The sequence below is a fragment of the Zingiber officinale genome, chromosome 4A, assembly GCF_018446385.1.
Source record: "Zingiber officinale cultivar Zhangliang chromosome 4A, Zo_v1.1, whole genome shotgun sequence".
Classification (NCBI taxonomy): Eukaryota; Viridiplantae; Streptophyta; class Magnoliopsida; order Zingiberales; family Zingiberaceae; genus Zingiber; species Zingiber officinale.
In genome coordinates this window covers 997,570-1,024,591 of record NC_055992.1, presented here as the reverse complement: position 1 = coordinate 1,024,591, position 27,022 = coordinate 997,570, and the positions used below count along the sequence as shown (strand labels likewise).

The following is a 27,022-nucleotide window of genomic DNA, read 5'->3' as shown; positions in this document are numbered from 1 at the left end:
AAGAATCAACGCGGACAAAGCCAAGGGTAGTGGGAATCGGCAAGGGTCCGGCGACACGTGGGAGCACGAAATGGAATAACGGGTTTGTACGCGTGTCGATATGTTATTGGCAAAAATGGTACCTCGATGTTCGTCTGGAATTGCTGGGGATGAAAAGTTATATATATATATATATATATATATAAGCATATAATATTATATATATATATATATATATATATAAAAGCATATAATATTAGACCAGCAGCGATACCTTCATCTGTATCTTCTAAGCTCTTGCAGTAATATGAAGTTTGGTTTGTGTTCTTATAGCAGATCGCTGATTGTACCAGAAGTTCTGCAAACACTCCCAAACCAGCTTCTGCTTTCATCATGTGAATTTTTCATAAGTAAACTCTTCAAGAGCAAAATGAAAATTTCTAAAACATAAGATTTTATTAGATTTGGCATAAACCTAGCAAATCTTATTGGACCATCGACAGAGAATTTACGTAATACAAATTCAATTTACAAATCACATATATATATTGATAGCTGCATGTATTAATTCTTGGAAATCATGCACGAAGGCTTGACGGAAGAAGGCATGGAGTTAGACCGCCGCATCCACGCCGTGGACTGCGAACGGTGGTGCCGGCAGCGGAAGGAGCCCTGGTGCGTCGTCGGCGAGCAGAGGCACATGCCGCCGCAGCCGCCCTTCGGAGAAGCCAGGGACTTGGAAGCGCCGTCTCCCTTCTCTTTCTTGCCGCCTTCGCCACTTGCAGCGGCGGCCGCCGCCACGGTGCCAGTGGAAGCCATCTCTGAACAACGAAGAGAATCTCTGCAATTATGGCGAATGATTCGTACCTTCGGAAGATAATGTTTATATACAGAAAAGCACTAGAAATTTCAGTTTCACCCTCGGTATATTTCTGATCCTCGTGCAAAATACAAGGGGGGGAATAGAATTTGAAACATCAGCGGTTGGGTGGGCATGGTAGTGATTGTCCCGATCACCAAAGCCTTAACTCAATCTTCCACGCCTCTTGACGGCATGGGCGTGTCGCAGTGGCCGGCACCAGAGAAAGGAGATGAGGCGGATGTGGAGGTGAAAAAGCCATGACAAGAGAGGGCATTTGCCATCACAAATATTCTGAGGCCTCGACGAAGTTCTGCAGCTCTGGCTTTCCTTGGGCTCCACTCTGCCAAATTCCAGATTTTCTTTCTCGAAGGATTTTACTTTTTTTACACAAAAAATTGAAATTTATCCGTAAGTTTTTAACCGTACAATATACGCCACGTCAACAACCTATTCATTCACCGGCGACCATTATAATTACGCAGAAGCCCCCGCTTTACCTTCCCTGCCTCTGCCTCTCCGTTCTCTTCCCGTCCCGCCAAACTCAGGCGATCATGTCGTCCAAGCAAGGTTGCTTTTTCTCTTTTGCTTCTTCTTTCTTCTTACCTTCGGTATTTCTGCGATGTGTGTTTGATCGAATCCAGGTGGGAAGTTGAAGCCCTTGAAGCAGCCCAAGTCTGAGAAGAAGGCATATGACGAGGTATCTGCGCCTTTTTGATAAGATCCATCGATCTGGCAATTTGCCTTTGATAGATCGGTGCTTAAATTGTTTGGGTAGATTTGATTATATCAAACACGACCGTTTGATTTGATGGCTTAACTTGGGGTTCTGCCAATTTAATTATTTGTTGTTTTTCCTAATTCTATTTCTTAGTCTCGTAGGACCATGTAGAATTGTAGATTTTATTGGTTCAGATTTATTAGCTCAAATTTGCTTGATAAAATAGAAAGACTAGTCAATGCGCCGCCCCTTGTATTGTCTGTCTCCATGAAAAATATTTTATTCTAAGGTTTCAAACAAATCATACTGGCATCAGAGAATTCAGCTTGTCCCTCAAAGGATATGTTCATACAAGTAGAGTTTCACATTTGGTTTGCGGCTAAGGTTTGTGTATCATGATTGTGTTCTAGATTATGCTAGATATTCTCAAATCTGAGGATGAAAATAATTTTACTTAAGGTGTTGATATCCTTGAGGTTGTTATTATTTGAGATTACCATTGATTTGTATGGTGTGCTGATCATTTTGCTAGTAGTGCGTTGTCCTATTGCTCTTTACTTGCTCCTTCATTTTCCCTTGTCTATGTTTGGGAGGATTTTGCACTCATGGCATGCTTATTTGCTTCTAACATTGTTCAATGGTGCTAAATAATGCCGTGCATTAGTCTATGGAAAGTAAACACTTCCTTGTGATATTTATGATTTGAGTTTATCAAATTATTATTTTTCTTCATTTTGCAAAACGGGCTCTTTCTTTGAAATTTCTTGAATTAAGATATATGTACTGATTCACTTTTAATTGAAACAAAAAGACATCATTAAAATGTGAGCTTTTGTTTTGTTTTCTTAATCGTTTAAAACTACTTTGATATCCAAGTGATTCAGAAGTGGCTACACTTGGCTTCTCAGTATCTTAATATCTATGACTTATCAAACTTAGAATCGAATGACACATTTTTCATGCTATCTTCTTAAATAAATTTTCTTTGCTCTCATTTTACACCAAGATGAATAAAGATAACTCTCATAGATATAAATCAGTAGTTACTTTTGACGAGAGTTGTGGTTCTTTGCATTTGTATTATTCCATGGCTAATGAGGGGCACATAATAGCGTTAAACTTTTGACATTTGTTGTAAATGTTCACTCCTGATTATTCTTTTTCTGTCTAAAGGCGGATCTTGCAAAAATACAAAAGAAGAAAGAGGAGGAGAAGGTATACCTTCAATTTCTTGCCAGTTGTAAACACATGGTTCAATTTATTGGAATGCTGATCAATTTCCCACTCACCTGTTTCTAAATAGGCACTCAAGGAATTGAGGACTAAAGCATCCCAGAAGGGTGCATTTGGAGGCACAGGTCTAAAGAAGAGTGGAAAGAAATAATCTGTGTTATATGTTCTACTGCCTACATATTTAGAACTTAGCACATGGACTAGGTTCAATCCTTGTAAATTAGCAAATATTGTCATGTACTTTGTTTGATTGCGTTGATGGAAATGTTGTATGTTTTGATTATTTGATGTTTCTCTAATTGGTTGGTGCTTTTATTAACTATGGTTATATATGATTTCATATTAAAAAACTTTGTTGTGGCATCAATATTCAATACCATTGATGACTATCCATCTTCATGTTTGCCATCTAAGAGATCTTTTAAAGCCTATTGCACTTGTTGTCGCATGAAAATTTTTGTCAATATTTTTCGCTATAAGTGTCATCTTCTGTGAATTGAACTATGCTTATCTCAGGATTAATTTATTTCACTAAAAATAATGTTCACGTGTTAAACATTTTTTGATAAAGTGTTATTTTTGGCTGTAAGGATTTTTTCCCCTTTAAGTCTAGTTTGATTTAGAAGGAAAGCATTGTTCAATCTATGCTTTTTCCGCTGCACATTAATTTGCTAGAAAGCATTTAGAATTTTGCATCAATTAGACTCTGTCAAATTAAGCAAAAGGTGACTCGATAAGTATTTGCTTCGCCTTAATGAGGCTCTAGATAGGGCACTCGATCGGGCCAGGGATCCTCTGGTCCAGAATCCCTGGATCATACCTGGTCCTTGTCTATTCATTGGTTGGATGAACTGGACCCCACCTGTTTAGGGTCCAGTTCATCCAACAAATGAATAGACATGGCCTCTTCTAGTCCAGAATTTTCTGGACCGGACGATCTGCCCTCACTCAATCGGACTCCAACTTATGGGATGCCCATCAAAGAAGCTCCAGCACAATTGCTCAAGAGAACACCAAAAGTAGCCGGAGGAGATGCCGCCTATGAAGATGCCATAATTAAGGATTGAATCATGGATGATTGAGTGACAACTTGAATATCCTATCCCTCATAGTCTAGGCTGAAATAATATTATATGTAAAAAAAATTAATAAAATTATTTAAATTTAATTAAAATCATTTTAACTTAATTAAAGTCAGAAAAAATGCCATTTTGCTTTTCCTTGTTTTTAATCCTAATATGATATATACACAACGGCATGTCTAAATAACCAAATTAGATCTTCTGATCCACTTTTATAGATGAGGAGATGATCTACAATTTAATTGTGTGGGATCGTGACTATAATTCAATCGTAATTAGTTGCGATCTCTTATGGGTTTGCCTTCTCATTTAGGTTGTAGTTTAGGTAGGGACAAGCGGTTATTCCTCAGTCAGTGCTCGGTCACCGCAGTAGCCTCCGCTGTCTATTTCAATCCAAACCACAACCATGAGTGGGAAAATGAACCTAGGGAAATTACAATTAATTATGATCGAATCGGATTATGATCATGATCCGATAATAATTAAGTTGTGGACTATCGTGGTGGCAAAAGATGAATATACTTGTCCTCATTATCTCCGCCAATTCATTTTAGTATTAATACGGAGGAGATAAATTATGAACAATTACTAACTTTGAGAATAATGACTAGTACATAAAGGAAGATATAATTATATCCATAAAAACCGTAGAAGAGAAGATCTTCTCATCCAAATGACAACCAGTGAGCGAAGTGTAAAAATTTTAAAACTCCTCATAATTTAATTTTATTTAAGATATTTTGTTTTGTTGTCTTTCTATTTTATATTGTTATATAATTGTACGTAATAATTTCCACTTTAAAAAATCAGCTCGCGTTGACGGATCAATTTTTTGACGGTCATATATTTTTAATTTTTTTACCCTTTCATTATTAGACGGTTATAAGGTGATTTTATAATTTATTTTTATTAATATAAAATAAAATAATAAAATATTAATCAAATAAATAGATAATCTCATACTATTATATATATATATATATATATATAACACAGAAATTAATATACCCGTTAAATAACTTATATAATCGACGTACGGGGCCAGAGACGGCTGAGATGAGAGAAGAAGTCTCGAGTCTCTCGACTGCGACGCAGAAACTGAACCGTTCATTTATTAAACCATTAATTCCCTGCCCACATCCACCTTCGGACACCAATTAATAAATCAGTAGACAAATCGATGAAGTAAAGAAATGAAGCCACCGACAGATAAAGCAGCCATAATTTGGTCCGTCCTCTAGTTAAAGAAACAAAGAGACCCACCCCCAGCAGGCCCCCACTACATACCATTCCTCGCTCCCCCCTATAAATTCCCAAGCTCGGTATGCGAGCTTCAATCTCCACTCCAATTCCCTTCCTTCTCTCTCTCTCTCTACCGTAATCATACCCTGCGAGCCTGAGGCGGGACTGGAGAGGTGACCTGCACTGCGCCGTTATGGATGGCCATACCTACTTCCCAGATAGCCACGAAGAGATCTCCTCCTTGCTGGGCCGCCTCCCTTCTTCCTCCTCCTCCCGCGAGCAGATGACGCTGGGGGCGGCCTCGGCTGGGCATTTGGGGGCCGAGAGGCGGAAGTCGTTGACGGATCAGGAGTTGGACTCTCTCGACTGCGACCTCGAGGTCTTTGAAGTTTTGTCTGTTATTGAGCTGGGTGTGTGGTCGGGATGGCTGATCCGTGTCTTTGGTTCTTTGTAGGATGCCGCGGAGGTGTCCGACGATCCGGCGAAGGTGCCGCCGACGCGGAGCTCCAGTTCGAAGAGAAATAGAGCGGCGGAAGTGCATAACTTGTCTGAGAAGGTGGTGGTTCGTTTAAACATTCTTTTGTTGTTCCTTTTTTTTTTTTCACCCTTTTGAAGTGCTCGCGCCTGATCGCTGTGAAAATGGGGTAATTGTTTGGACCAGAGAAGGAGAAGTAGAATCAATGAGAAGATGAAGGCTTTGCAGAGTCTGATTCCTAATTCTAGCAAGGTGGTAAATCTCGTGACTTTGTATTCTCGGGTTTGGGAAATTTAGTGTTGATTTTTAGAGAAATGTTTTGTCCTTGGCAGACTGATAAGGCATCCATGCTTGATGAAGCTATTGAGTATCTCAAACAATTGCAGCTGCAAGTACAGGTTGGTTATCTTTCTTCCATTGGCAAAGAAAGATCTACATATGTTTAGTTATAGCTGCACACGAATATTTTCAGTTGTTGATTTAGGTAAGGTCATTTTATGGTGTCAATGAGTTCTTAAATCTCGGAATGGTTCGACATCACTTACACTCGTTGTCTATGTAGCTTGGTTTGGCCATTGGGTAGGCTGTTGGCACTATGGTTTGAATGTAGAACATGTAAATGCAGTTGCAAAATCTGCTTCTCTTTCAACGTTGAAGCTATTTCCTGTCTTGGTCACACTTATGGCTTCTTCCTAGAATTGTTGCAGCCATAGATATTTCCTTTTAATGATTAAACCTCTCATACTTACAGATCGATCAACCCCTTTCACAATCCAAGGTGAGACCCATCTGATCAAAGATACAATTAAAGATAAGTTGTCATATGGTACAGAACCAAAATTTAATCATAAATCACATTTCAAATCGCATTGAAAGGTCCTCAATAGAAAGTTAAATTAGCAACTTTATCTGCACCTCTCTGCATGACAGATAGGTGACCTTATTTTATGCAGCACGGGGAGAGTCAGTAACTATTTGGCATGACTGAACTTTCCAATTCTCTATGATAATTTGGGCATACATGGTTAGTCTCTGCTGCACTTTCATATCTTTTGAAGTTATATAGCGGCGCCTGCTGCTTGCTTAAGGTTTCATCAAATGGTGTTTCCTGTGTCTGGCCATCACTTTTTGCAAATTTGTAATGTAAGAAGAAACATCCACAGGATCAGTGGATGTTTTGTCATCGAAAAATTGAAATATCTAATATTCATAGTAGGGGAGCAATGTTGCAGCATGTGAAGTCTCTAAAACTGTATTCCTGGGGTTTTTGAGTCAATATGTGGATGGTATGAGATTCAGATTCAGTAAATTATGAGTTATATGATTATGATTCAAGCTGAAGAGGGTAAGTCACATTTAGGTATTCAGTGGCAGGCTGGGTTGTCTTATTTTGTCATGACTCACAAGTGGAGTTTCATGCCCTGCCTATTTGATTAGGTACATCCTCTGATGCTCTTCAATCAGGAGTTTACACCTGATATTTTATAAAAAAGTGGAAGAATGTTGCAATTTGGATTCCTGCAAATTCCCCACAATTATGTGAGAGAAGTGACAAATATGTCCTGTGCTAGAAAGATTGGGCCAAATTTCTGATGTACAATTTATTGGCAGATGATGGTCAAATGTCCTGTATGCAGGCATTTAAAAGAATAATAACAAGTGGAGGGCGTCTCCTAGGTGAATGCCAGTGAAAAGTCACCTTCAAAACCTCACTTCCATGTATCTCTCTCTATCTTCCATCAGTCACATGTAATGTGTTGATCATGAACACTAATTAACCAGCTTTTCTGAACAACTAGATTGTCTTGGATATTGGTCCAAGCAAGAAATCACATCTCCCACCTATGTAAATTAAAGCTCGGAGACAAGATGAAGATCTCCTTTTAGCATGATTGATGGTGTTTCCTCCTATAGGCTCAATGAGCTTTTGTCAGAGTGCTTTCAGTTCAGTTCATATCCACAGATGTTGGCTATATCACTCTGCTTAAGCAAACATGGAAGTATTCTTCTTATACTCATTCCAGTACCAAGTGGCTGCCTCTTGTGTATTGGAGCTACTAGAGCAAACGAACAGCATTTCCCTCCTCAATTGATGAATTTAATTAGGAACTGTACTGGAATGAGATACTCATGTGGGATAATGCTCAACTCCGGAGGAATGAAAGAAATTTGGTAAATGTATATATGGATTGCGAAAATACCTTGAAGGGTTAAGATTTTGACTTGAATTGTGGCTGAAAACTTTTATGCTCAAGGGATTATCTACTCATGCTCACTTCTTATGTAGTTGAGCACCCAAACCCGCAGATGATTTGCTGTTTGACTGCTCCTTTGCCTACTATGGATGACAGCAATTTTCTAATCTTCTCATCTCTGTCTCAAGCTCTTGGAATAAACTGTGCCAATACTCCTTTTCTTCTGGAGTGTCACGCATTTCCAAAGGTTTTGGGGTATATTTGGGGCAGCATAGGAATGGATCTTCCAAGGATGGTGAGCCACCATCATCAATATGCAGTTCTTTCCAGCACCTTACCTTGTCTATTCACTCTAACATCAAAGACTTATCTATCAACTTGTCTTCTAATCGATTCGCCTTAAAATCAATTGTCAATGAAAGAATTATCTATTAACATGTCTAAGTGGGAATTAATAGTAGTTTAGTCATCTAAACTTGTCACTGTGTATGAATAAACTGGGGTGTAATATATTTGTCCATATTTTTCTTCATATGCTTTTTGAACAGGACATGATTACGGTTAAAAGAAAACAAAATTAAAAAAAGGTAATTGTAAAAGCTTGTGTGTGTAATGAGTAGATATGCTTAGAAGCTAAGGTGGACTTTTTCCCAATATACTTTATGCCACTACTGATGTTCCATATCAACGTGAGTCAGCATTTTCATACTCAGAGAGAGAATTGATATTTAGTCAAGTGAATTTTGCATGAGATAAGTTATAGTTGTCTTGGGGAATAAATAGAATATAATGACTTTTCTAGTAGATGATACATAGTTGTCATCTCCTTGATGAACATTATTAATTTGACGTTCTATCACCTGCAAGATTGAGTTATTTAATTTATATATCCAAGGAGATGATTTTAGGTAAAATATATTCTTTAAGTATGGCTCATCTTTCATATTTTTAATAGGATATATAAAACAAGCCTATGCATATTTGATTCATTAAGAGATGATAATCTTATTCATCATGTTTACACCAACATTAAGGATGAACTTCTAGTGTTTATACCTATGATGTAAATATATTAATAATATTTTAAATATAATAAAAAATTTATTTCTCAGTCCAGGTTTGAACCAGGAACCGCTAGTGTGTGTCTAGCATTATAACCTACTACACCAATCAAGCTTTATTTTAAGAGTGGAGATATACTAGTTTAGTTTGGTGATCCACATACATGATATCTGATGCATAATTAGAAGAATGATACTTCTTGGATACAACATTCATATGTTATCTAATTATTGGAATTTATAATTATCTCTATTATATATAGGCCAGACAATATTATCATTGACAGCTATGGCAGTTAGAAATTTGATGGAAGATAAGAGCATCGGTTATATAGACGAAAAGAGAAAGGGTGATGTAATACGGAAGTCAAAACACTGGTTAAGAATTGATAAACGCAGGATGTAAGCATACTTGAAAGAATTTTTTTTTTACTGGTAGAGAGCACAAGCTAAGGCTTGTAGTCCATTACTTCTATGCATAAAAAGGAGTTGGATCAAGACTTAAAATTGCATAAAAGGGAGTTGGATCAAAACTTGAGATTATGTTCTTTTGCATTTTACTTGGGTAGAGCAGCATATGTTTTTTTTTTGTTGACAAAAACAAAATGGGAGAACAAGATTTCACCCAGACGATTGCTTAACAAAGCAAATATATTTCATACAAAAACAAAGTTTCGACGAAGAAAAGCCCTACAACAAGCAGTGAACAACACCAAAACAGGAGGCTACACTGAAGGTGAAAGCAGAGTTTTCCTATAGTTGCTCCAAAAGTAGTTAGCATTCAAATCTTCCCCAGGCTTAGGTTTACTTCAATATTTTCATACATGCAGAGTGTTCAATCATTAGAAAGTAGCATTCACTTGGCTCATTGATAAATCTCAAAATAAATTCATTCTGAACATACCACACACTGTAAAACCAACCATGAAACAAGGGATTGTAGAATAAGTCTTCAGATCTTGATAAATGAAACACTCTTTCCATCTAACTTTCAGGGAGTTAAATAGATTGTAGAATAGTTCCACCTTTTCCTCCACTTGACCACTTTCTCCATGAATAATATCTTCTTTGTACAAAAACCTTTATGTATGTCTCCTCTCCCTTCAACTTCCTCATGGGGGGCTAAAACTTGCATGTTTTCTTTTTCTTCTTTATGTTATTTGGAAAATACTTTTAGAAATTGTTTAAATTTGAAAATCTTTTAACTTATTCTCCATATGTTTGATATAGGATTTTGTTTTATCACGTTTAAAAAGTAAAAGAATAAGCATAAAGGTGAAAGCTTAGATAAGGAGTCTGATATTAAGAGTAACAGGAAGTAAGAGACCTTGTCAAATTTTGAAATGTGTATTTAATTATAATTAAAACTAAGGTGTAAGATTGTGCCGATGCAGTTATTTGCTCCATGAATGTCCTTGTGAATTGTCATATGGCTAATACAAGAAAGACCTAATGAGATTCAGTGAAGTTTGCGGTAAGATATGGATAACTTGGGGTGCACATTTTTGGACAAATTAAGAATGATATGGATTGTTTGCAGATGATATATAAAGCATGTTCTCTTGTTAAAGTAATATATTGGTTAGATCTCTTTTTGGGTGTTAAAATGTTCATTTTGTTCACCTAAATATTGTCTGCTGCAAAGTTGTACTGTGTACCTGTGACAACTATATTTCATTTAATTAATATATCAAAATCATTGTGCAAATGAATAAGCTCATAATATTCTCAAAATGAAGAGTCATGATAGATTCACAATGAATAATTAGTAGTAAAAGAAAAATTCTGTCTTAGAAACAATCTAGAGAACATGCAAACACCAACCAACACATTATAAGGCACGCCATCGAGTGTGACTGAATTGGTATCTTCAACATCAAGTGAATGCTGCTTGATTTGCCAACCATAACAAGCTAGTTGGTTGACCAAGCATTTGGTCAATGACTAGCATTTACACACTGCCAATGCAGTTTATATAAGAATGATATTATAATTTTCTGATTATTGGTGTCAGAAACATCAATGACTCAAATTAGTACCTATGAGGATGTGTATTTTAGCAGCAGGTTTACAATAAATAAATATATAAACAGATTGAGAACCTACATTACTTCTAGAAGGTGTGTATTCCTTGAATTTTTCCAAAAATCTGCTGTATACATAATCATTTTATGTTTATTCATGTTAGTTGATAATATGTTTTTGGGTGAAAAATGATTCAAGGTATACTGACTAATCATTATCTGTCTAGATGCTTTCAATGAGGAATAGCCTTAATCAACATCCATTGTACTTGCATGGAGCTTTGCAGCCTCTGCAGACCATGCAATTGGCCTCAAACAATGGTCTGGATGCTGAACGAGCAATGGCTACGGGACTAGAAATGCTGCCCCTGAACCAAGGTTCATCTGTTTCGAACTCATTTAATCTACCAACATCATCTCATCTATCTGCATTCCCACCCAGTGCTATCAACATGACCAGACCAGAGACTTCCTTTGCAATGGAGTCTTCACAGTCCCACCCTGGATCTTTTCTATTCCCTGTATCTATTGAGGTTATTTTTTTGCATTTATCTTTGGCAAACACTTGAATCTAGGCTACCTATCCTGTTCTAAATTTTAGAAAAAGGAATTTTTGCCATTTTGGTAGCTGATGATCTTGCAGAAGTTCAATATCGACTAGAGCTTTGTGTGTGCATTCTGACATAACTTTTGTGCTCTTATAATTGAAGGATATTTTGACCAGAGAAGGCATACCACATCAGCAATCCGAGGCTAGGCATTTCGCACAGAATCACACAGGTAGTCACAAAGATGCACAAGCTTTTACTACTGAATGCATCATTTTCAGCTCCATCTTGTTTCTTGCACCCTTTCTTCTATGTTTGAAAGAAAACCAAGTGAATTCCATAGGTACCATTGCTTCCCAACATTCCAGGGGCCAACCATCCTCAATGGTGGTTGCGGACCTTGCCCAGAAATGCACGTTGGGTACAGTGAGATCAGAAGATTTCATATCCGGAGAGACAGAAAAGGAGAAACTCATCCAGCATTTGCCTCATTAATTTCAATTCACTTTTCTTGCTGGCATTGCCCAGAACTTGTGGCGATTGTCCCTTCACCTGCCTAGCACAGGGATAAACTTACTTAGTGCTGATACAAAGCTGTTACCCGAAGATTACACCAATTTGGCAATAGCATGTTTTGCTCTCTTATGGCTAGTTATTGGCACTCAAATATGTAGCAAAATATATGACGACACACCCAACACTTTTTGCAGGCCAATGTTTTGTTCGACTTGGAAAAAAAAAAAGCGAAAACAAATTAGACCTGTAAATGTGGTCGTGTTTCTTTGGTAATATATAGCATAACGTCTTGTTGATAGTACAAGGTCCTTGTGGCAGGATATGCCTGAAGAATGGTCAAATATTTCGTGGAAAAGACGTGGCATGTTGGTTGGCAAGCTAATGAGTTTCTAATCATCCCACCATGATCAGTGATTATTATTTTATTCAGTTCGACAACAATTTGAAATTGACGTTTCAGAATTAATGAGAATTGTTAGTTCTAAATCAACGGTTCAAAAAAACTCAACTTGGGTTACGGTTTAGAACCGTATGATTCAGATTACAAATCACTTTTTGGCTCAAAGAGGGATTATTATCTCAGACGCAAAAGTGTTGTTGTCCCAGAGTTGGACCTGTGATTGTCACTAGAGTCGTAACAGGTGTAATTGTGCCAACTTTGAGGTGAAGATCTAGCTCTTTTCGACATTATGATGACGATGATACAATAATATTAGCAATATTAGAAACAACTATTTTAGAGATGGATCGCCACTTTGATTGGCCATAGACGGGCTAATAGTGAAATACATCAAACTATTGCTAGTAGCCATGTGAAGATGGACGATAGAGACTGAGATCCCATCCCATGCAGTCTACAACCCAAGCATCTGACTCAGTAATCGCAGTGCTCAACGACCTGAGCACTGCTCTTAGCTAAAACAAAAAGGGCGTGGAGAAAACTAAGGAGCTAGCGGTGCGGATTGCGGTCAACATGCGCGAGTTAATCGGCGCAGTACGCGTCGCTCTCTCCCACCAACTGCAGCAAGTCCGCAACAACCGCCATCTCCTTCTGCGTCCCCATCACAAGAGCAACGAAATCCTGGTTATGCCCCCGGCACGGTTAATACCTTAGTCAATCCTGACTTTGTAGCCAAACAAAATGTTCAGTGGGTGGTAGGTGGAGACGGGGACTCTGCAGATGCAAAAGAACATGGTGGGTGGGTAAGCGGAAAGCACCAGCCACGACGTCTAGCGACCAAATTACGAACCGACCCTCGTCCACACTGTTCCACCGGTCCGGTCCGGTTCGGTTTTTAATCAACTACGCGGTAGGTGAGCCCGTCCCAGCCCGCACCTCTTTTTATTCCACCTGCCGTGGGAAATGGGACAGGCACCTGCTCCCTCCAGTCGCGGCGAAAGTGAGATCCGCCATGGCCTCGGAGTCCAAGGATGGAGAGCAGCACAGGCACCAGGAAGTTGGCCACAAGAGCCTCCTCCAGAGCGACGCCCTCTACCAAGTAAGCTCTCTTCGATCTCTGATGCGGATCTTGATCTTGAACTTCCTGCTTTAATTCGTCGATCTGGATGCGTGAATCGCCGTCGCAGTACATTCTGGAGACGAGCGTGTACCCCCGCGAGCCCGAGCCGATGAAGGAGCTCCGAGATATCACCGCCAAGCATCCATGGTAGTTTACTCTTCTAATCCGAGTTAAACTTTTTTTTTTTTTTGTAGACATGGTTTGATTTGTGTGAGATCCAGGAACTTGATGACGACTTCGGCGGACGAGGGGCAGTTCTTGGGGATGCTTCTGAAGCTCATCAACGCCAAGAACACGATGGAGATCGGCGTCTACACGGGCTACTCTCTGCTCGCCACCGCCCTCGCCCTCCCTGACGACGGCAAGGTCTGATTTCTAGGTTTTGGATGCCTAATTTGGGATTGGGTTGTTTGATTCGGTTTGTCTTGTGCAGATCCTGGCGATGGACATCAACCGGGAGAACTTCGAGATCGGGCTGCCCGTCATCCAGAAGGCCGGCGTCGCCCACAAGATCGACTTCCGTGAAGGCCCCGCCCTCCCCGTCCTCGACCAATTGGTCGAAGATGTAAACTCGATTCGACTACAGATCTCGGATTTCCAGATCAATCCAAGGCTTGACGAACTAAGAATTGAATTTTGTGCGCAGGCGAAGAATCACGGGTCCTTTGACTTCGTGTTTGTGGACGCGGACAAGGACAACTACATCAACTACCACAAGCGGCTGCTGGAGCTGGTGAAGGTGGGCGGCGTGATCGCGTACGACAACACGCTGTGGAACGGGTCGGTGGTGGCGCCGCCGGACGCGCCGATGCGCAAGTACATCCGCTACTACCGCGACTTCGTCATCGAGCTCAACAAGGCGCTCGCCGCCGACGAGCGCATCGAGATCTGCCAGCTCCCCGTCGGCGATGGCGTCACCATCTGCCGTAGGGTCAAATGAGTTGATAATTAATCGCCAAAACTTGCTACTGCTACTGCAAATCTATAAATCTATCTCCCTGTTTCATTACAACGTTAATTTGATGGTGTGTGATCACAGCGAACAATTCCCTTTCAGTTGAGTTTCTGGGAAATTTCCACAAGAAGGCTTGCATTTATATTGTGTTTTCATTTAAAGAAAGGGAAGAAAAATGTATTGTTTCTTGCATTGTTTCTTCTTTTGCCCAAAGAGAGAATATGCCCTGCTTCACTCAATCATGCAATAATTGGTTAAAATTTCATATCTATTATTGCGCGCGCGCTCTCTCTCTCTCTATTCTTTCTGAGCCTGCGAGAAATCTTCAACATTGTTCTTGCTTGAGCAGTTTCACCTCTGCTACAACTGTTGCTGATCATGGTAATAAATATCTTGCTTGGGGTGATGTATAAATACTTCAATTATTGATGTCATGGCCTAGCACTTATTGAGAAAGGGATGGCTCACCAAACTACAAGTGTCAATGTGATGAGACAAAAAAAAAGAGAAAAAAAAAAATTATGGTTGATGACTTGTCATACCAAATTCATATCGTAAAAGATGATTCGTTCATTCTCAATGTCCCCGTTAATCCGTCTCTAGGTCAACACAGATGGTTATTAGTCATTAGTGCAAATGGTCAAGACATGAGAGAGGTTATACTCGGTCATGCCGAGTTTCGATCCCAAAACCTCATGTGACAACATTTCATGTCTTAACCATCACACCGCTCCGAGGGGGCATTGCCGTACCAAATTCAGGAGCATAAGATTGAAACACATCAAATAGAAAGAGGCATTCGATTTATAACTAAATTGTTTATTTAAATGATCGATCTAGCAACATTGCTTATAATATAGTTGTTCTGTTCAGTTTAATCGATTTTTAAATTTGAAAATCAAGATGGAATCAAGATAATTACTATTTTTTAAAAAAATAGAAATAAAATTCTGAATAAACCAAATCAAACTTTTGAATTGGTTCGTTCAGACGTCAATTAATTCGATTTAACCGATTTAATTTTACTCATCACTGCACCCAAGATAAGCTGGAGACTTGAAAGTCAGCTGCTAACCTACTCTTGCTATTAAACAAGTGGAAAACAACAACTAACCTACTTTTCTTTTCTTCTTTTCGGAGTGTTCAATTTGTCAAACAAAACCAACCACATTAAAGTGTTTAGCTTGATTAGGAGTGGTAGGAGTGCCAAATCAACTCATATGTTGGAGTGATTCGACCATCATCAAGAAACATGACTCCATGAAAAATCTACCCCATCCCCAAAAATTTTATAAGTTAACCATCCAACCAGACTTAACCAAACTAATGAGTTCCGACAGATCGAATCATGCAACGAAATCAATCTTTCAAAGGCCAGATCGGCAGTAGGAGAAGAGTGAGCTACTTTGCAAAGATTTGTATATGCCGCAAAGAGTTGGCCTTGATTTTGCGGCCAGGTGCAAATAGTTGCTATAAAAATCAAGTTGGTTGAGAATACTATCAAAATTTTATAATGAAAAGATTAAAAAAGATAATAGATTTTAAAAAGATAAAAATATCTTAGTTAGTATGCGGTCTAATATGGATAATATCATATTATTGTGAAGATATATAAATTTTTTTAGGCACAATAAATGATATCAAAATCATGATCCAAATCGAATGTCATGTGGAGTGACTTTGAACGAACTCGAGGGGAGGCACGAATCAGGTTAAGAATGACCGGATGCTTGTAGGTCTGAAGTAGGTCAAAAGTGATCGTATGTTTATGAGAGGTATGGAGCATGTCACGAATGACCGGATATTTATGGAGAGATCCGAACCATGAGAGTAATAATAACTCTTTGTTTGAGTGGAGAACTGTTAGGAATACAATCAAAATTTCATATTAAAAAGACAGAGAAAAAAATTATAGATTGAAAAAGAATTAAAATATCTCTATTAGTATAACGTTTTTAGATAGATATATCAAGGTAGAAATATATAAACTCTTTATATTTTATGCGGGTGCTATATGTATCCTATTTCGGCGCGAAAAAAGTTTGAAAATACAATTAAAAAATGGCATATACAAATTTTCTAAAGATTTTGTGTTCTCATTTTGAAACTAAAACTAAAATTTGAATGTGGGCTTCTAATTTTGGCTAAATTAAATGTTTGTTTTTTATTTAGACATAGATTTAAAATTAGATTAGATCCTGATCCTGTCCGAGCGCTGGGTTGATGGACGATGGGGACGTGATGCTCTTCGCTGTCTTCGACTGGTGATGTGGATCTCCGGCGAACCTGCAAAGAAGCCGAGCCGGGAGAGGTTTCCCGGCGACGACCCTCCGACGCTCAAGTCAGGCAGCGAAGAAGAAGAACAAGGTAACGTTACTGTGGCTACAGTGATCAGAATTGCATACCTCTGTCGAAGTCTGGGGGTCCTTATATAGGACCCCGGGGAGGCGCAGGCACGCTTCTCGATGCGTGCACGCTTCCCCAAACATACCTCAGTAGGGTTGTGTCAGAAAAGCATGTCTGACGTCATTCCGCAGTCGTCCGAGCATATTCCGGATGTGACGGTGGAAACTTCCACCGTACGATACTCTGTCCACTCCGACCGCCGACCATGCTGTTTGTCGGTGGCAGGTGTCTTGAGGATGAAGTTACCAGCTGTCCTTTTTATCTCCTAACGCTCTTACCTACTCCCGGGCCGAGCGGACCAGCTGCTCGGCGCTCATGGCCTCTGGGAATACGCATACCTCGGTCCGGGCGGGGAAGCCCTGCTCATGTGCTCGGATGGAATTGCGCCTTATTGTCATGCGGCTCGGCCGAGCGGTCCGCTCGGCCCATAGACTCTACTTGAGCATCGGAAACCCAACCTCTGGCCAGACTGTCTTTCGTCCGGTCCGGGAGACCCCTGGCCGGCTGTCCGGTCAGCCGGATGCTCGGTTGGCCCGCTACTCCGCTCGGCACGACCTCTGTCCACTTGACTGTCCGGTCGATCGGATGCTCGGTCGGCCCGCTACTCCACTCGGCACGACCTCTATCCACTCGGCACGATCTTGGGGTTGACCTTCTTGATTATTGACCTCCACGTGTCGTTGACCTCCCGCCGATGAGGATCCCCTGTCCTTACCATCGGATCACATCCTATTTAATTAAATCCAACTTGAAATAGATTTCAGTTTTGGATTGGATTTAAGTGTGCTCTCTTTATTTAGCAATTCTAATAATATTTAGATTTTCATGGAAATATGTAAATTTGTGTAAACTTCATGAAGAAAATTAAGTTGATTTTTTAACGAGTTTAAAAATTCAGTGCCTCATTAGAATTGAACACATTTAGTCATGCATTATGAAGTCACATAATCCACCAATAAACATGAAACTGAAGATCTTTATTAGTCACAAACTCACAATATCATAGTGGCTTGGCTGAAGATTGAATGATGGCTTGAACGTGAGCTCGTGAGGAGGTCGAAATTTGAAGGAAATCGGTGAATAAACAGTAGTTGCAATGTAAATGAGAAAATGAGATAAATCCTAAATCATCAAAGAAATTATCAGATAATTTCATAAGATCAACACTAATAGTTTTTGTTTTCTTTTACCATGAAAGGCTTCATTGTTTAATAAATAATTTACTTGTCAGGTAGTGAAGAGTTAAGGAAACGTGATAGTCAAAAGTCAAAGGAACGTAACAATCAATAGTCAAAGAGAGACGGGAGTTAGACCGTCTAGCGTCATCAGCCGCATAATTCCTGATCGGTCACAGGCAGGGCAGATCCCTAGATCCGCATAATTCCTGGTTGGTCACAGGCAGGATAGGTTCCCAGATCTGAGACGTAAGACGAAGTTTGGACTAGTTCCTGACCTGCCCCTGGCTGATCGAATCTCCCAAGCTCGGGCTATATAGATGGTCCTGGTACTTTTACTAAGACAACTCCCGACCGGCTCTTCAACGGTCAAATCATGAAGGATGAGTCTCTCGTCGCAGTCTCATATAAAATTTGGTCCGTTCATCACAGCTCATCATTTTCATCAAGGCTCAGTCCTAGTAGCACATCTGAGTAATCATCCCGAGCTGTCTGTAGCTGAACTCGGGTGGGACGGAAAGTATTAAGCGACAACAATGTCAGGGAATCGTAACCTCCTGTCAGAAAATAACTGGCATACGTCAGGGAATATTCCAGTGGTCTGTCACTCCCTGAGAGTAGAACCTTAGCTTCTTTCCACCAATAGGAGGCCACCGTATATCCTCTCTCACCAACAGGCCCTGACATCCGACATTCTCTAGTAGCAGTTAGGTGCAACATGTATGCAAAGTCATATAAAATGGGATGTCCTCTTCCTTGTCCAGGGACACATACATACGCACTCGTCTTCAACAGTTCTTTTTCCCATCATATACTATTCTTCCACGGAAAAAGTACTTCACTTGAATGTCGGAGAGCCTGAGCCAGAGACATTTTTCCTGATTTTTGATTTCTAACACTTTATGTGCCTGTTTGAGTGTGTATAAAATCTAAGTACCATCAGTTTTTCTATCACAACCATTGGAGGTTCCATGTGGAGGTTTGCCTTTCCGACGTGCATACATAGGGTGCGTTAAAATTATCTCTCTATTGACACCAATGTTATTTTTATCGACCTCCATCTAACTCAAATTATGGACAGAATCATTATTAGATAGACAAAAATTTCTAATAATACTTTTACACAAGTAGTTAGCTTGGCCATTTGACCTTTTAATAAATAATGCTCTGAATAATACCTCCTTTTTACATATCCAAAATATATATCCTAATTAATAAAAGTAAACACTTTTTAATTTTGCTAAAAGTTAAAAAAATTGTAGACACGTACAAATATCATTAAATTCCTGCTACTAAATTTGACCGAATAATTAAAATGGATAAAAATAGTAATAGTTTTTATTATGACACCCTAACTTATCTTTATAATAATTTGATATTATTCATTTTAAATCTAAATTCTTATATTTTTATTTTTAAATTTTATCTAAAAAATCTCATACCAATGAAGATATCTTTCCCTTATAAGTTCATGATCATTTTCATATGTTTTCAATATGGAACTTTATTTACAACAATTGCAACCCAATAATTACCCCTTCAAATGAAGGACCATCCTCTCAAGCCTAATCATTTGATGTCGTCTGATCTTTGATCCACCAGGACTGTCCTACCCTTCAGTCCAATCGACCTACTTGGACTTCCTCACCCCTCAGTCCATCCGACTTACTAGGTGACCTTGTTCGACAATGGGGTGATGGAAAGTTAGTTGGGGGTGTGGTTGCTGCGCTGACTACCAGTAGACCGCACTCCGCTCTATAAAACAAGTAACGTTAGTGCTGAGTTAGAAAAGGAGTCCCCGGTGTTGGCCCTCTGATGCACAAGTTAATCACGGGAACTGTAAAGGAAAGCGGAACAATAGTAACGCAAGCGCAAACAGTAATAACACGTGCCTCCGCCTGTGCTTGGACCCCTCTTTATATAGAGCCCTGGTGGGCGACGTGCACGCTCCTCAAGGCATGAACATGCTCTTCAATGTATCTATAAAAGGACATGTTAGGAAAGTGTCTCTGATATTATACCTTAACAGAGCATGCATATCCCTGACAAGACAGTAGAAGCTTCCGCCGTATGATCTACCTGTTACCATGTCTCGTGTTAGTGGCACTATCTCCCAAAAGGATATCAAGAGATATAACAATGGTCCCGCTGCTTAGTCGAGTGGGGTAGCAGCTCGATCGGGACACCTCAGCTTTGTCGGCCTTAGAGAGATAACAATGGCTTCACTGCTTGGCCGAGCGGGGTAGTCGCTCAACCGGGACTCCTCTACTCTGTCGGTCTCAGTTGTTCTTCCTTACGATGATTAGGCGTAATAGTGTGTCCATCCCACTCGGACAAACTCTTCCATCTTCTCAGCGTCTTGCTGCTCCGCACTGAGCGTTTGTCTGTCTTACCGTATTAGCCCGAGTTGGACGGTTGGCCCGCTCGAACACTGATCGACTCAATCGGTCGTTGTAATCTCTTGCCGATCGGACATTTATTGCCCCGACCGACCGTTGTAGTTGACCTCCTCTCGAACATTATAGGTGAGTCTTTTGATACCCTGACATTGACCACCTTGACTTTGACCTCCACCTCGACAGTTGACTCATGCCAGGTGGGGCCCCCCTTTATCACCACATCACTAGGACTTCCTTACTTTTTGATCTACCAAATCTAATAGGACTTCCTTGCCTCTCAGTCCAACTGACTTACTAGGTCATCATTGTCTAGCCGCAAATATGACTTCTCTATCTAGTATTTGGTCATCTTGATCTAGACATGGGAACCCCCACTTCCTTCATTAGAAGTCAATTTTCCACCCACATGACTTTTGTGCACAATCAGTGGTTATTCCTTCTGGTAGAGCTAGAGGGGGTGAATAAACGGTCATGCACCCACTCCGTTCACTTTCCTATACTTGTTAGTGCAGCGAAAATACACACAACCAAATATGAAAGATAACCCTAGAGATAAGAAGAAAGAAAACAAACCCAAACACATTTGTTTACGTGGTTCAGAGATGATGCTCCTATTTTACAGCTGTCCGTAAGGTGGACAATTCCTCAATCCGTCGGTGGATTAGTCCTCGAAACTTTGGCTAGCTCAATCCTTCTTATTGGTGGTGAAACCTCATCATAAACTCGATTAAGAACTCTTAGATTGCTCTGAGCTTTGGAGACTCTATTAGGGGTTAACTACCTCTAATTTTGCCACCAAAAGCAAGCAAATCCGAATTCCATTATATAGAGCTTGGGAGGAAACACCCACGCTATGTTTCTGCCACCATTCGACTATCATACTTACCAGTTAACTGACCTTTATGGAATTCAACCATTATAATCTAACAGCTCTATTCCAATCGACTACTCACCATGGATCAGTCGAATGGTCTTCATGGGTTAAGCAAACAAAAGTATTCTATTCGCTCCTAGTCGACTAGACCAATCGACTGGTAATTTTACTAGTCAACTAGTAACCTTAGAACCACAAATCCTAGAATTTCATTCCGGGTTTAATGGTTCTCAACCACTAGTCGACTCAGACATATATCAATCGACTGGTAAACTCTAACTTAGGGTTTTACCACTGAGTATAATCACTTATGCACTCGTCCTCGCTTGCACAACCTTGACCCTGCCTTCTAACCTCCTCCATCAGTTTTACGTCCCTCGAATGCTTCCTCATCCTTTATATCTTACCTTCAAGAACTTCCTTTGGCCTTGTCCTTATTGTTGGGTCTTCATTTTCCAAGAGGCTCCTTACCTTAGGGTCTTCATCCTTGCCAAAAAGCTCCTCACTCCTGGGACTTCACTTGCGAAGAGCTTCTTGCTCCGGGACTTTATCCTTACCAAGAGCCCTTTGCTCTAGGTCTTCACCTTGTCAAGTCACACTTTGACTTACACTACCAAGACTCTCATGCTTGGACTTTACCTTTGCCAAGATCACACTTAGTTTTTCCTTGCACCTGTAACCTGCACACTTAACAACACATATCAAATACAGATGCAAACACTAACTTAAACCCTTTGCCCAGACATCAAAATCTAAGAGTATATTGATTGCTCCAACAATCTCCCTTTTTGAAGTTGGACAACCCTTTAGGTTAGGAAAATAAATAATGCAAGATATATGTAAATAAATATGCAATCTACTCGTGCATATACAATGGAACCTAATCCTTGGCTCCCCTTGAGCTAGGATTCCTTGCAAAGGTATATAGATTTCCCACTTAAACTTAAACTTCTTCCTCTTTATCATACATCAAAAATGACTCTAACAATATCCTAATTATTAGACTGACCATTGATATTGTCTGAAAACTACAAAGATGACACGTTGGGCACAGTGGCTTAATGATTGACCTGTAGAAGACCTCTATTACAAGAAAGTTCTTATTTAACAACACTCAAAATATAATGATTTTATCCAAAACTGTTGTTATTTTACTTTTTAACAATGGTTTTAACAAAAATTGTTGTCTTTAAGGTTTTTTTTAACCAAAGACAATGATTTTTTAAAAATCATTGTCTATTAGAGATTTTTTTCGGACATTGAGCATTTTTTTAGATACGACAATGGTTTTGTTAACTATTGTCTATGCTCACGAATGATTACCAATCAATTGATAAACACATCAAGTGATTCCTATTACCTCTTGTCAAATAACCTTTTGTTCCTTGGACTTTATGTCTGGAGCTTTCTTAACTTTGGGTCTTTATCTACCCTTGCATCTGATCTACTCAGGTTTCCACTGTTTACCAAGAATCCGATCATCGGTTTTCTTGGACTTGTCTTTGTTGGTGCAACCTTAGGTCAAGGTTGACCTGGTTGACCCGACTCGAGTTGACGTGACTCGAGTTGTATTTTGATGTTTGACTTGGGAAGATTGTCGGTGCAACCTTAGGTCAAGGTTGACCTAGTTGAGTTGCATGTTGATGATTGACACTCGTGAGAGAGTTCTATTCTTGATATGGGACAAGAATAGATGTTTGGGAGATTATTGGTGCAACCGTAGGTCAAGGTTGACCTGGTTGACCGGATTCGGGAAAAGTCCAAGTATGGAGACTTGGCACGGAAAAGTCCGCTTGGCACGGGAAAAGTCAAGTATGGAGACTTGGCACGGAAAGTCCAAGGGGAGCTTGGCACGCGAAAAGTCAAGTATGGAGACTTGGCGGGGAAAAGTCCAAAGCAGGGAGTTTGGCACGGGAAAAATCCTAGTGAGTGAAGCTAGGTGAAGGTGAAAGTCACAGTGAGTGAAGCCGGGCATTGGGAAAATCCTGGGAAGTGAAGCGGTGAAAATCCTAGTGAGTGAAGCTAGGTGAATGGGAAAGTCCTAAGTGGGATGTTAGGCGATTGGAAAGTCACGTGAGTGAAGCGAGGCGGTGGGAAAGTCCTAAGCTGGGATGTTAGGCGGTATGGAAAGTGAAGCTAGGCGGTGAAAATCCTAGTGAGTGAAGCTAGGTGAATGGGAAAGTCCTAACTGGATGTTAGGCAGTGTGGAAAGTCCTGGTGAGTGAAGCCAGGCAGTGGGAAAGTCCTGGTGAGTGAAGCCAGGTGAAAGTCCTAGTGAGTGAAGCTAGGCAGATGGAAATCCTGGTGAGTGAAGCCAGGTGAAAGTCCTGGTGAGTGAAGCCAGGCAAGGGAAAATCCAGATGGATCAGGGATGATCGGACATCTGGTGTTGAGGAAAGTCCAAGTAGGTCAAAGGGATTGACCGGACACTTGGCAGGGAGTTCTAGCAGGTCAAGGGAGTGACCAGATGCTAGGGATGAAGTACCAATAGGTCAAGGTTGACCGGATATTGGTTTGGAAGTCTTGGGATTTGGTTTGGACAAAAACCAAGCTCTGGATCGGTCACCAGACCGATCCAGTGATACTCAGTTTGTTCTGATCGGTCTGGTGACCGATCAGATACCGAACAGAAGCTTTCTGTTCGGTTACTGATCGGTCCGGTGACCAGCTCGCGGACCACGTCCTTCAGCCCGTGGCGATCCGTGTAGGTGCGCGCGAGCTTCGAGGCGATCTTGGTGCAGTAGACCGGGCTCGGCATGACGCCGAGGGCCCTGTACAGGACCGCCACGTCGAACCGCGCGAAGTGGGCGACTTTACGTGAAGAAAGCTGATCGATCCGGGCGACGCAACGACTAGTTTCTTCGTTGTTTCGCTGTTTCTTCTTCGCAGGTATAAAGGGAGGCTGCTGCTGAACCTCTTCTTCTTCTTCTTCTTCCTTCTGCTAAGTGTGTGCTGCTGAGTTTTGTTGAGCTCGTCCAAAGCTTCGCGTGAGCTTCCCCGACTGGAACAGCTGCTGCTGTTAGAGTTTTTGAAGCTGCTGCTTCATCCGGACTCCAGTCGACGAGAAAGCAAGATTGGTAGAGTGCTTGTGTATTCTTATTGTATTTCTTGCTTACTCTTTGTTCTTGTACTCTTTGTTTGCTGTTGCAAACGTTTGTGGCGAGGTTTCTCCACCCACAAGGAGTATATTGTATTAGCCGGTTCTCCGGGGACTCATCCACCGACGGATTGACTGGACTCGTCCACCTTACGGACACGCCGAGGAGTAGGAGCCCTAATCTCCGAACCTCGTTACATCCTTGCGTTTGAGGTTTGCTTTCTTATCCTTAGTTTCTTCTTTGTATTTCCGCTGCAACTAACCTAATCGTAGGAAGAAACGCGAAAGTTTGGGGTCGGCTATTCACACCCCCCTCTCTAGCCATACGAAAGATCCTAACAAGTGGTATCAGAGCGAGGTCGCTCTTCATCGGATTAACACCCGTGGGAGCAAAGCTAGAGATGGATCAATTCGGAGAAGACATCACCATTCCACCCTTTTACAATGACAACTTCGCATATTGGAAGGTAAGGATGATGTATTTTCTTAGGACTAATATGTGGAACTGGTTTTGTGTACAAGAAGGGTTTACTCCTCCAATGGATAAAGAAGGAGAGCCTCTAGAGAAGAACAAGTGGACAAAGGAACAAGTCCATCAATCCACGATCAACAATGAGGTAACTAAAACAATTGAATTTTCATTACCTACTAATATTTTGCGTAAGATAGGTGAATACAACAATGCCAAGGAGTTGTGGGATAACTTGGCCAAGTACCATGAGGAGAGTTCCACTTCAAGCCATGAAGAGGAGCCTAGTGAGCCAAGTAGCTCACATCATGGAGGGAGCGAATTGGGAGTTGAGGGCTACTCAACATCCAAGGAAGAAGAGGAGGAGAGTTCCTCTTGTTCAAGTTCGAGCAAGAAGAAGAGACATCTACCTCCGGAAGGGATGAGGAAGAGAGCTCACACCCATCCCCAAACCTAGGTAACTCAAGCATTTCAATTTCAAATAAGTTACATATAATATGCTTTGAGTGTAGGGAATTTGGGCACTACAAGAGTAAGTGTCCAAAGAGGGTAAGGAAGACTCCACCGGCGCCAAAGGTCAAGGTAGCCGGAGTCCCGACACGCAAAGGCAAGGAGCACGTGATATGCTTCCAATGCAAGCGAAAGGGACATTATCTGAGTCATTGTCCGAGGGGGAGGCAACCTCACAAGGGCAAGAGACCGAGCACTTCTATAGGGGGAGCTAAGGCAAACCCTAAGGTATCATTTAAGTCTCATTCGTGCAATACTAGTAAGATACATGCTAGAAATTTTATTGCACTAGTCAATAATGATAAGCATGATAACATTAGAAATCGATACACATGCTTAGGTGCCAAACATGTGAGCCTAGATAAGGATAACACTAGGAAAGCCAACCCTAGAATTACCTCATCTAAGGTTAAGGAGAACCTAGGTAGGAATCCCAAATCAACTAGACACATGCCTAGGAATGCCTCAAAGAAAAATGACAAATCAAAAATTGAGGTATTAGAGAAGGAGAATCAAGTCTTGAGGTCAAGACTTGATACTTTGGAAAAGGCTCTTAAGAACTTGGAGAAGTCATCTCTAGGGTTTAAGGGTCAAAAACCAATGTCCAAGGACAAGAAAGGTTTGGGTCACAAACCTAAGTCCCAAGTGGTCAAGCCCACTTATCATAATGTTCCATTCGATTATGGAACAAAATCTAGGGCTAGGAAGACCATCACCAAGGTCACAAGGGGAGTCACCCCTAGAGTTGATCTTGATGAGTCCCAAATGACCAAGGCTTTAAAGCCTAAGAGGGTCATTAGGAGGGTTGCTAGGGAAGTTATCCCTAGTGAATATTTAGTGAACCCAATGAGCTCTAATAGGTATTGGGTTCCTAGGAGCATCTTCTCTACCCCATAGATGGGTTAGAGAGTGTCAACTCAATTAGAAGGGTAGTTAACCCAACTTTGAGGAAATTGACACTCAAGGAGCATTTTCAAGGTCTTGATAACCTTTGGAAATGAAAAAGAATTATTATTTACTCCTTAAAGAGTAAAATGTGCCATTATGGAAAAGAATGATTTTAATTGGCACAATTTGAGGAAAACCTAGAGAAATACCATAATTGGGATTTTGGTTTCTCTTAGGGATATATGGGCAATCTAGGGTTAGATTTTAAGTTAGCTAAGGCTAAGGATACTTAGATACGGATTTAGGTATTTTATTTGAGCTAACTTGCCATGATTGGTTGCCATATGCCATGCCATGACATCATATTTATTTTATTATCATTTGAAATGTCATGATAATACTTAGGCTAGTTTATATGTCATGTGTTAGTTTAGTTTCAAACTTTATGCCATGACATCATGACATTGGCACATGTTCTCATTTATGATACCATTTTATGCCATGTCATCATCTCTTGCATTAATAATCAATTGAATTGATTTAAGGATGAAAAACATATTTTGATATTGAGATCAAATTTGTGTTTAGAAAATGCATGAGACCTTAGCCTAAGATACCTAAACCCATATCTCACATCAAAATTGACATGGATGTGCTTGATACACTTTAGATGTGTGTGAGATATTAGGATCATGAATTAGGATCAAGGTGCATAGTTCTTGTACCTAGATGAGCCTAATTCAAGATATGGAGGATCATAGGGAAAGCTTGTGTACAAGTCATGTGCATATAGC

General features: G+C 40.5%; 3 protein-coding genes and 1 long non-coding RNA gene across 6 annotated transcripts; 3 read left to right on the top strand and 1 right to left on the bottom strand.

Annotated features, from left to right (window-relative positions):
- Nucleotides 1-416: 416 nt before the first annotated feature.
- LOC121969177 lies at nucleotides 417-1,111 on the bottom strand. The gene is made up of 2 exons (XM_042519132.1): nucleotides 899-1,111; nucleotides 417-820 (listed from the first exon to the last, which is right to left on the bottom strand). Exons 1-2 carry the CDS (start codon nucleotides 973-975, stop codon nucleotides 544-546), a joined length of 354 nt encoding a protein of 117 aa, XP_042375066.1. The 5' UTR covers nucleotides 976-1,111; the 3' UTR covers nucleotides 417-543.
- Nucleotides 1,107-3,075, top strand: LOC121969178. The gene is made up of 5 exons (XR_006108518.1): nucleotides 1,107-1,249; nucleotides 1,324-1,408; nucleotides 1,483-1,538; nucleotides 2,733-2,774; nucleotides 2,863-3,075. It is a non-coding gene; the product is annotated as an uncharacterized LOC121969178 (long non-coding RNA).
- A 2,104-nt stretch (nucleotides 3,076-5,179) lies between these two features.
- Nucleotides 5,180-12,239, top strand: LOC121969175 (transcription factor SPATULA-like). 3 transcript variants are annotated; one of them, XM_042519130.1, is made up of 7 exons: nucleotides 5,180-5,495; nucleotides 5,571-5,672; nucleotides 5,778-5,843; nucleotides 5,924-5,989; nucleotides 11,099-11,249; nucleotides 11,582-11,651; nucleotides 11,763-11,905. In XM_042519130.1, exons 1-6 carry the CDS (start codon nucleotides 5,310-5,312, stop codon nucleotides 11,626-11,628), a joined length of 618 nt encoding a protein of 205 aa, XP_042375064.1. In that variant the 5' UTR covers nucleotides 5,180-5,309; the 3' UTR covers nucleotides 11,629-11,651; nucleotides 11,763-11,905. The 3 variants fall into 3 exon arrangements, 2 of the variants coding, with proteins under 2 accessions (XP_042375064.1, XP_042375063.1); XR_006108517.1 differs by lacking the exon at nucleotides 11,763-11,905 and adding an exon at nucleotides 11,314-11,404 and having other exon boundaries at nucleotides 5,181-5,495; XM_042519129.1 differs by having other exon boundaries at nucleotides 5,183-5,495; nucleotides 11,099-11,404; nucleotides 11,763-12,239.
- A 1,037-nt stretch (nucleotides 12,240-13,276) lies between these two features.
- LOC121969176 (caffeoyl-CoA O-methyltransferase 4) lies at nucleotides 13,277-14,511 on the top strand. The gene is made up of 5 exons (XM_042519131.1): nucleotides 13,277-13,434; nucleotides 13,523-13,602; nucleotides 13,677-13,821; nucleotides 13,889-14,020; nucleotides 14,102-14,511. Exons 1-5 carry the CDS (start codon nucleotides 13,348-13,350, stop codon nucleotides 14,393-14,395), a joined length of 738 nt encoding a protein of 245 aa, XP_042375065.1. The 5' UTR covers nucleotides 13,277-13,347; the 3' UTR covers nucleotides 14,396-14,511.
- The last annotated feature ends 12,511 nt before the right edge of the window (nucleotides 14,512-27,022 follow it).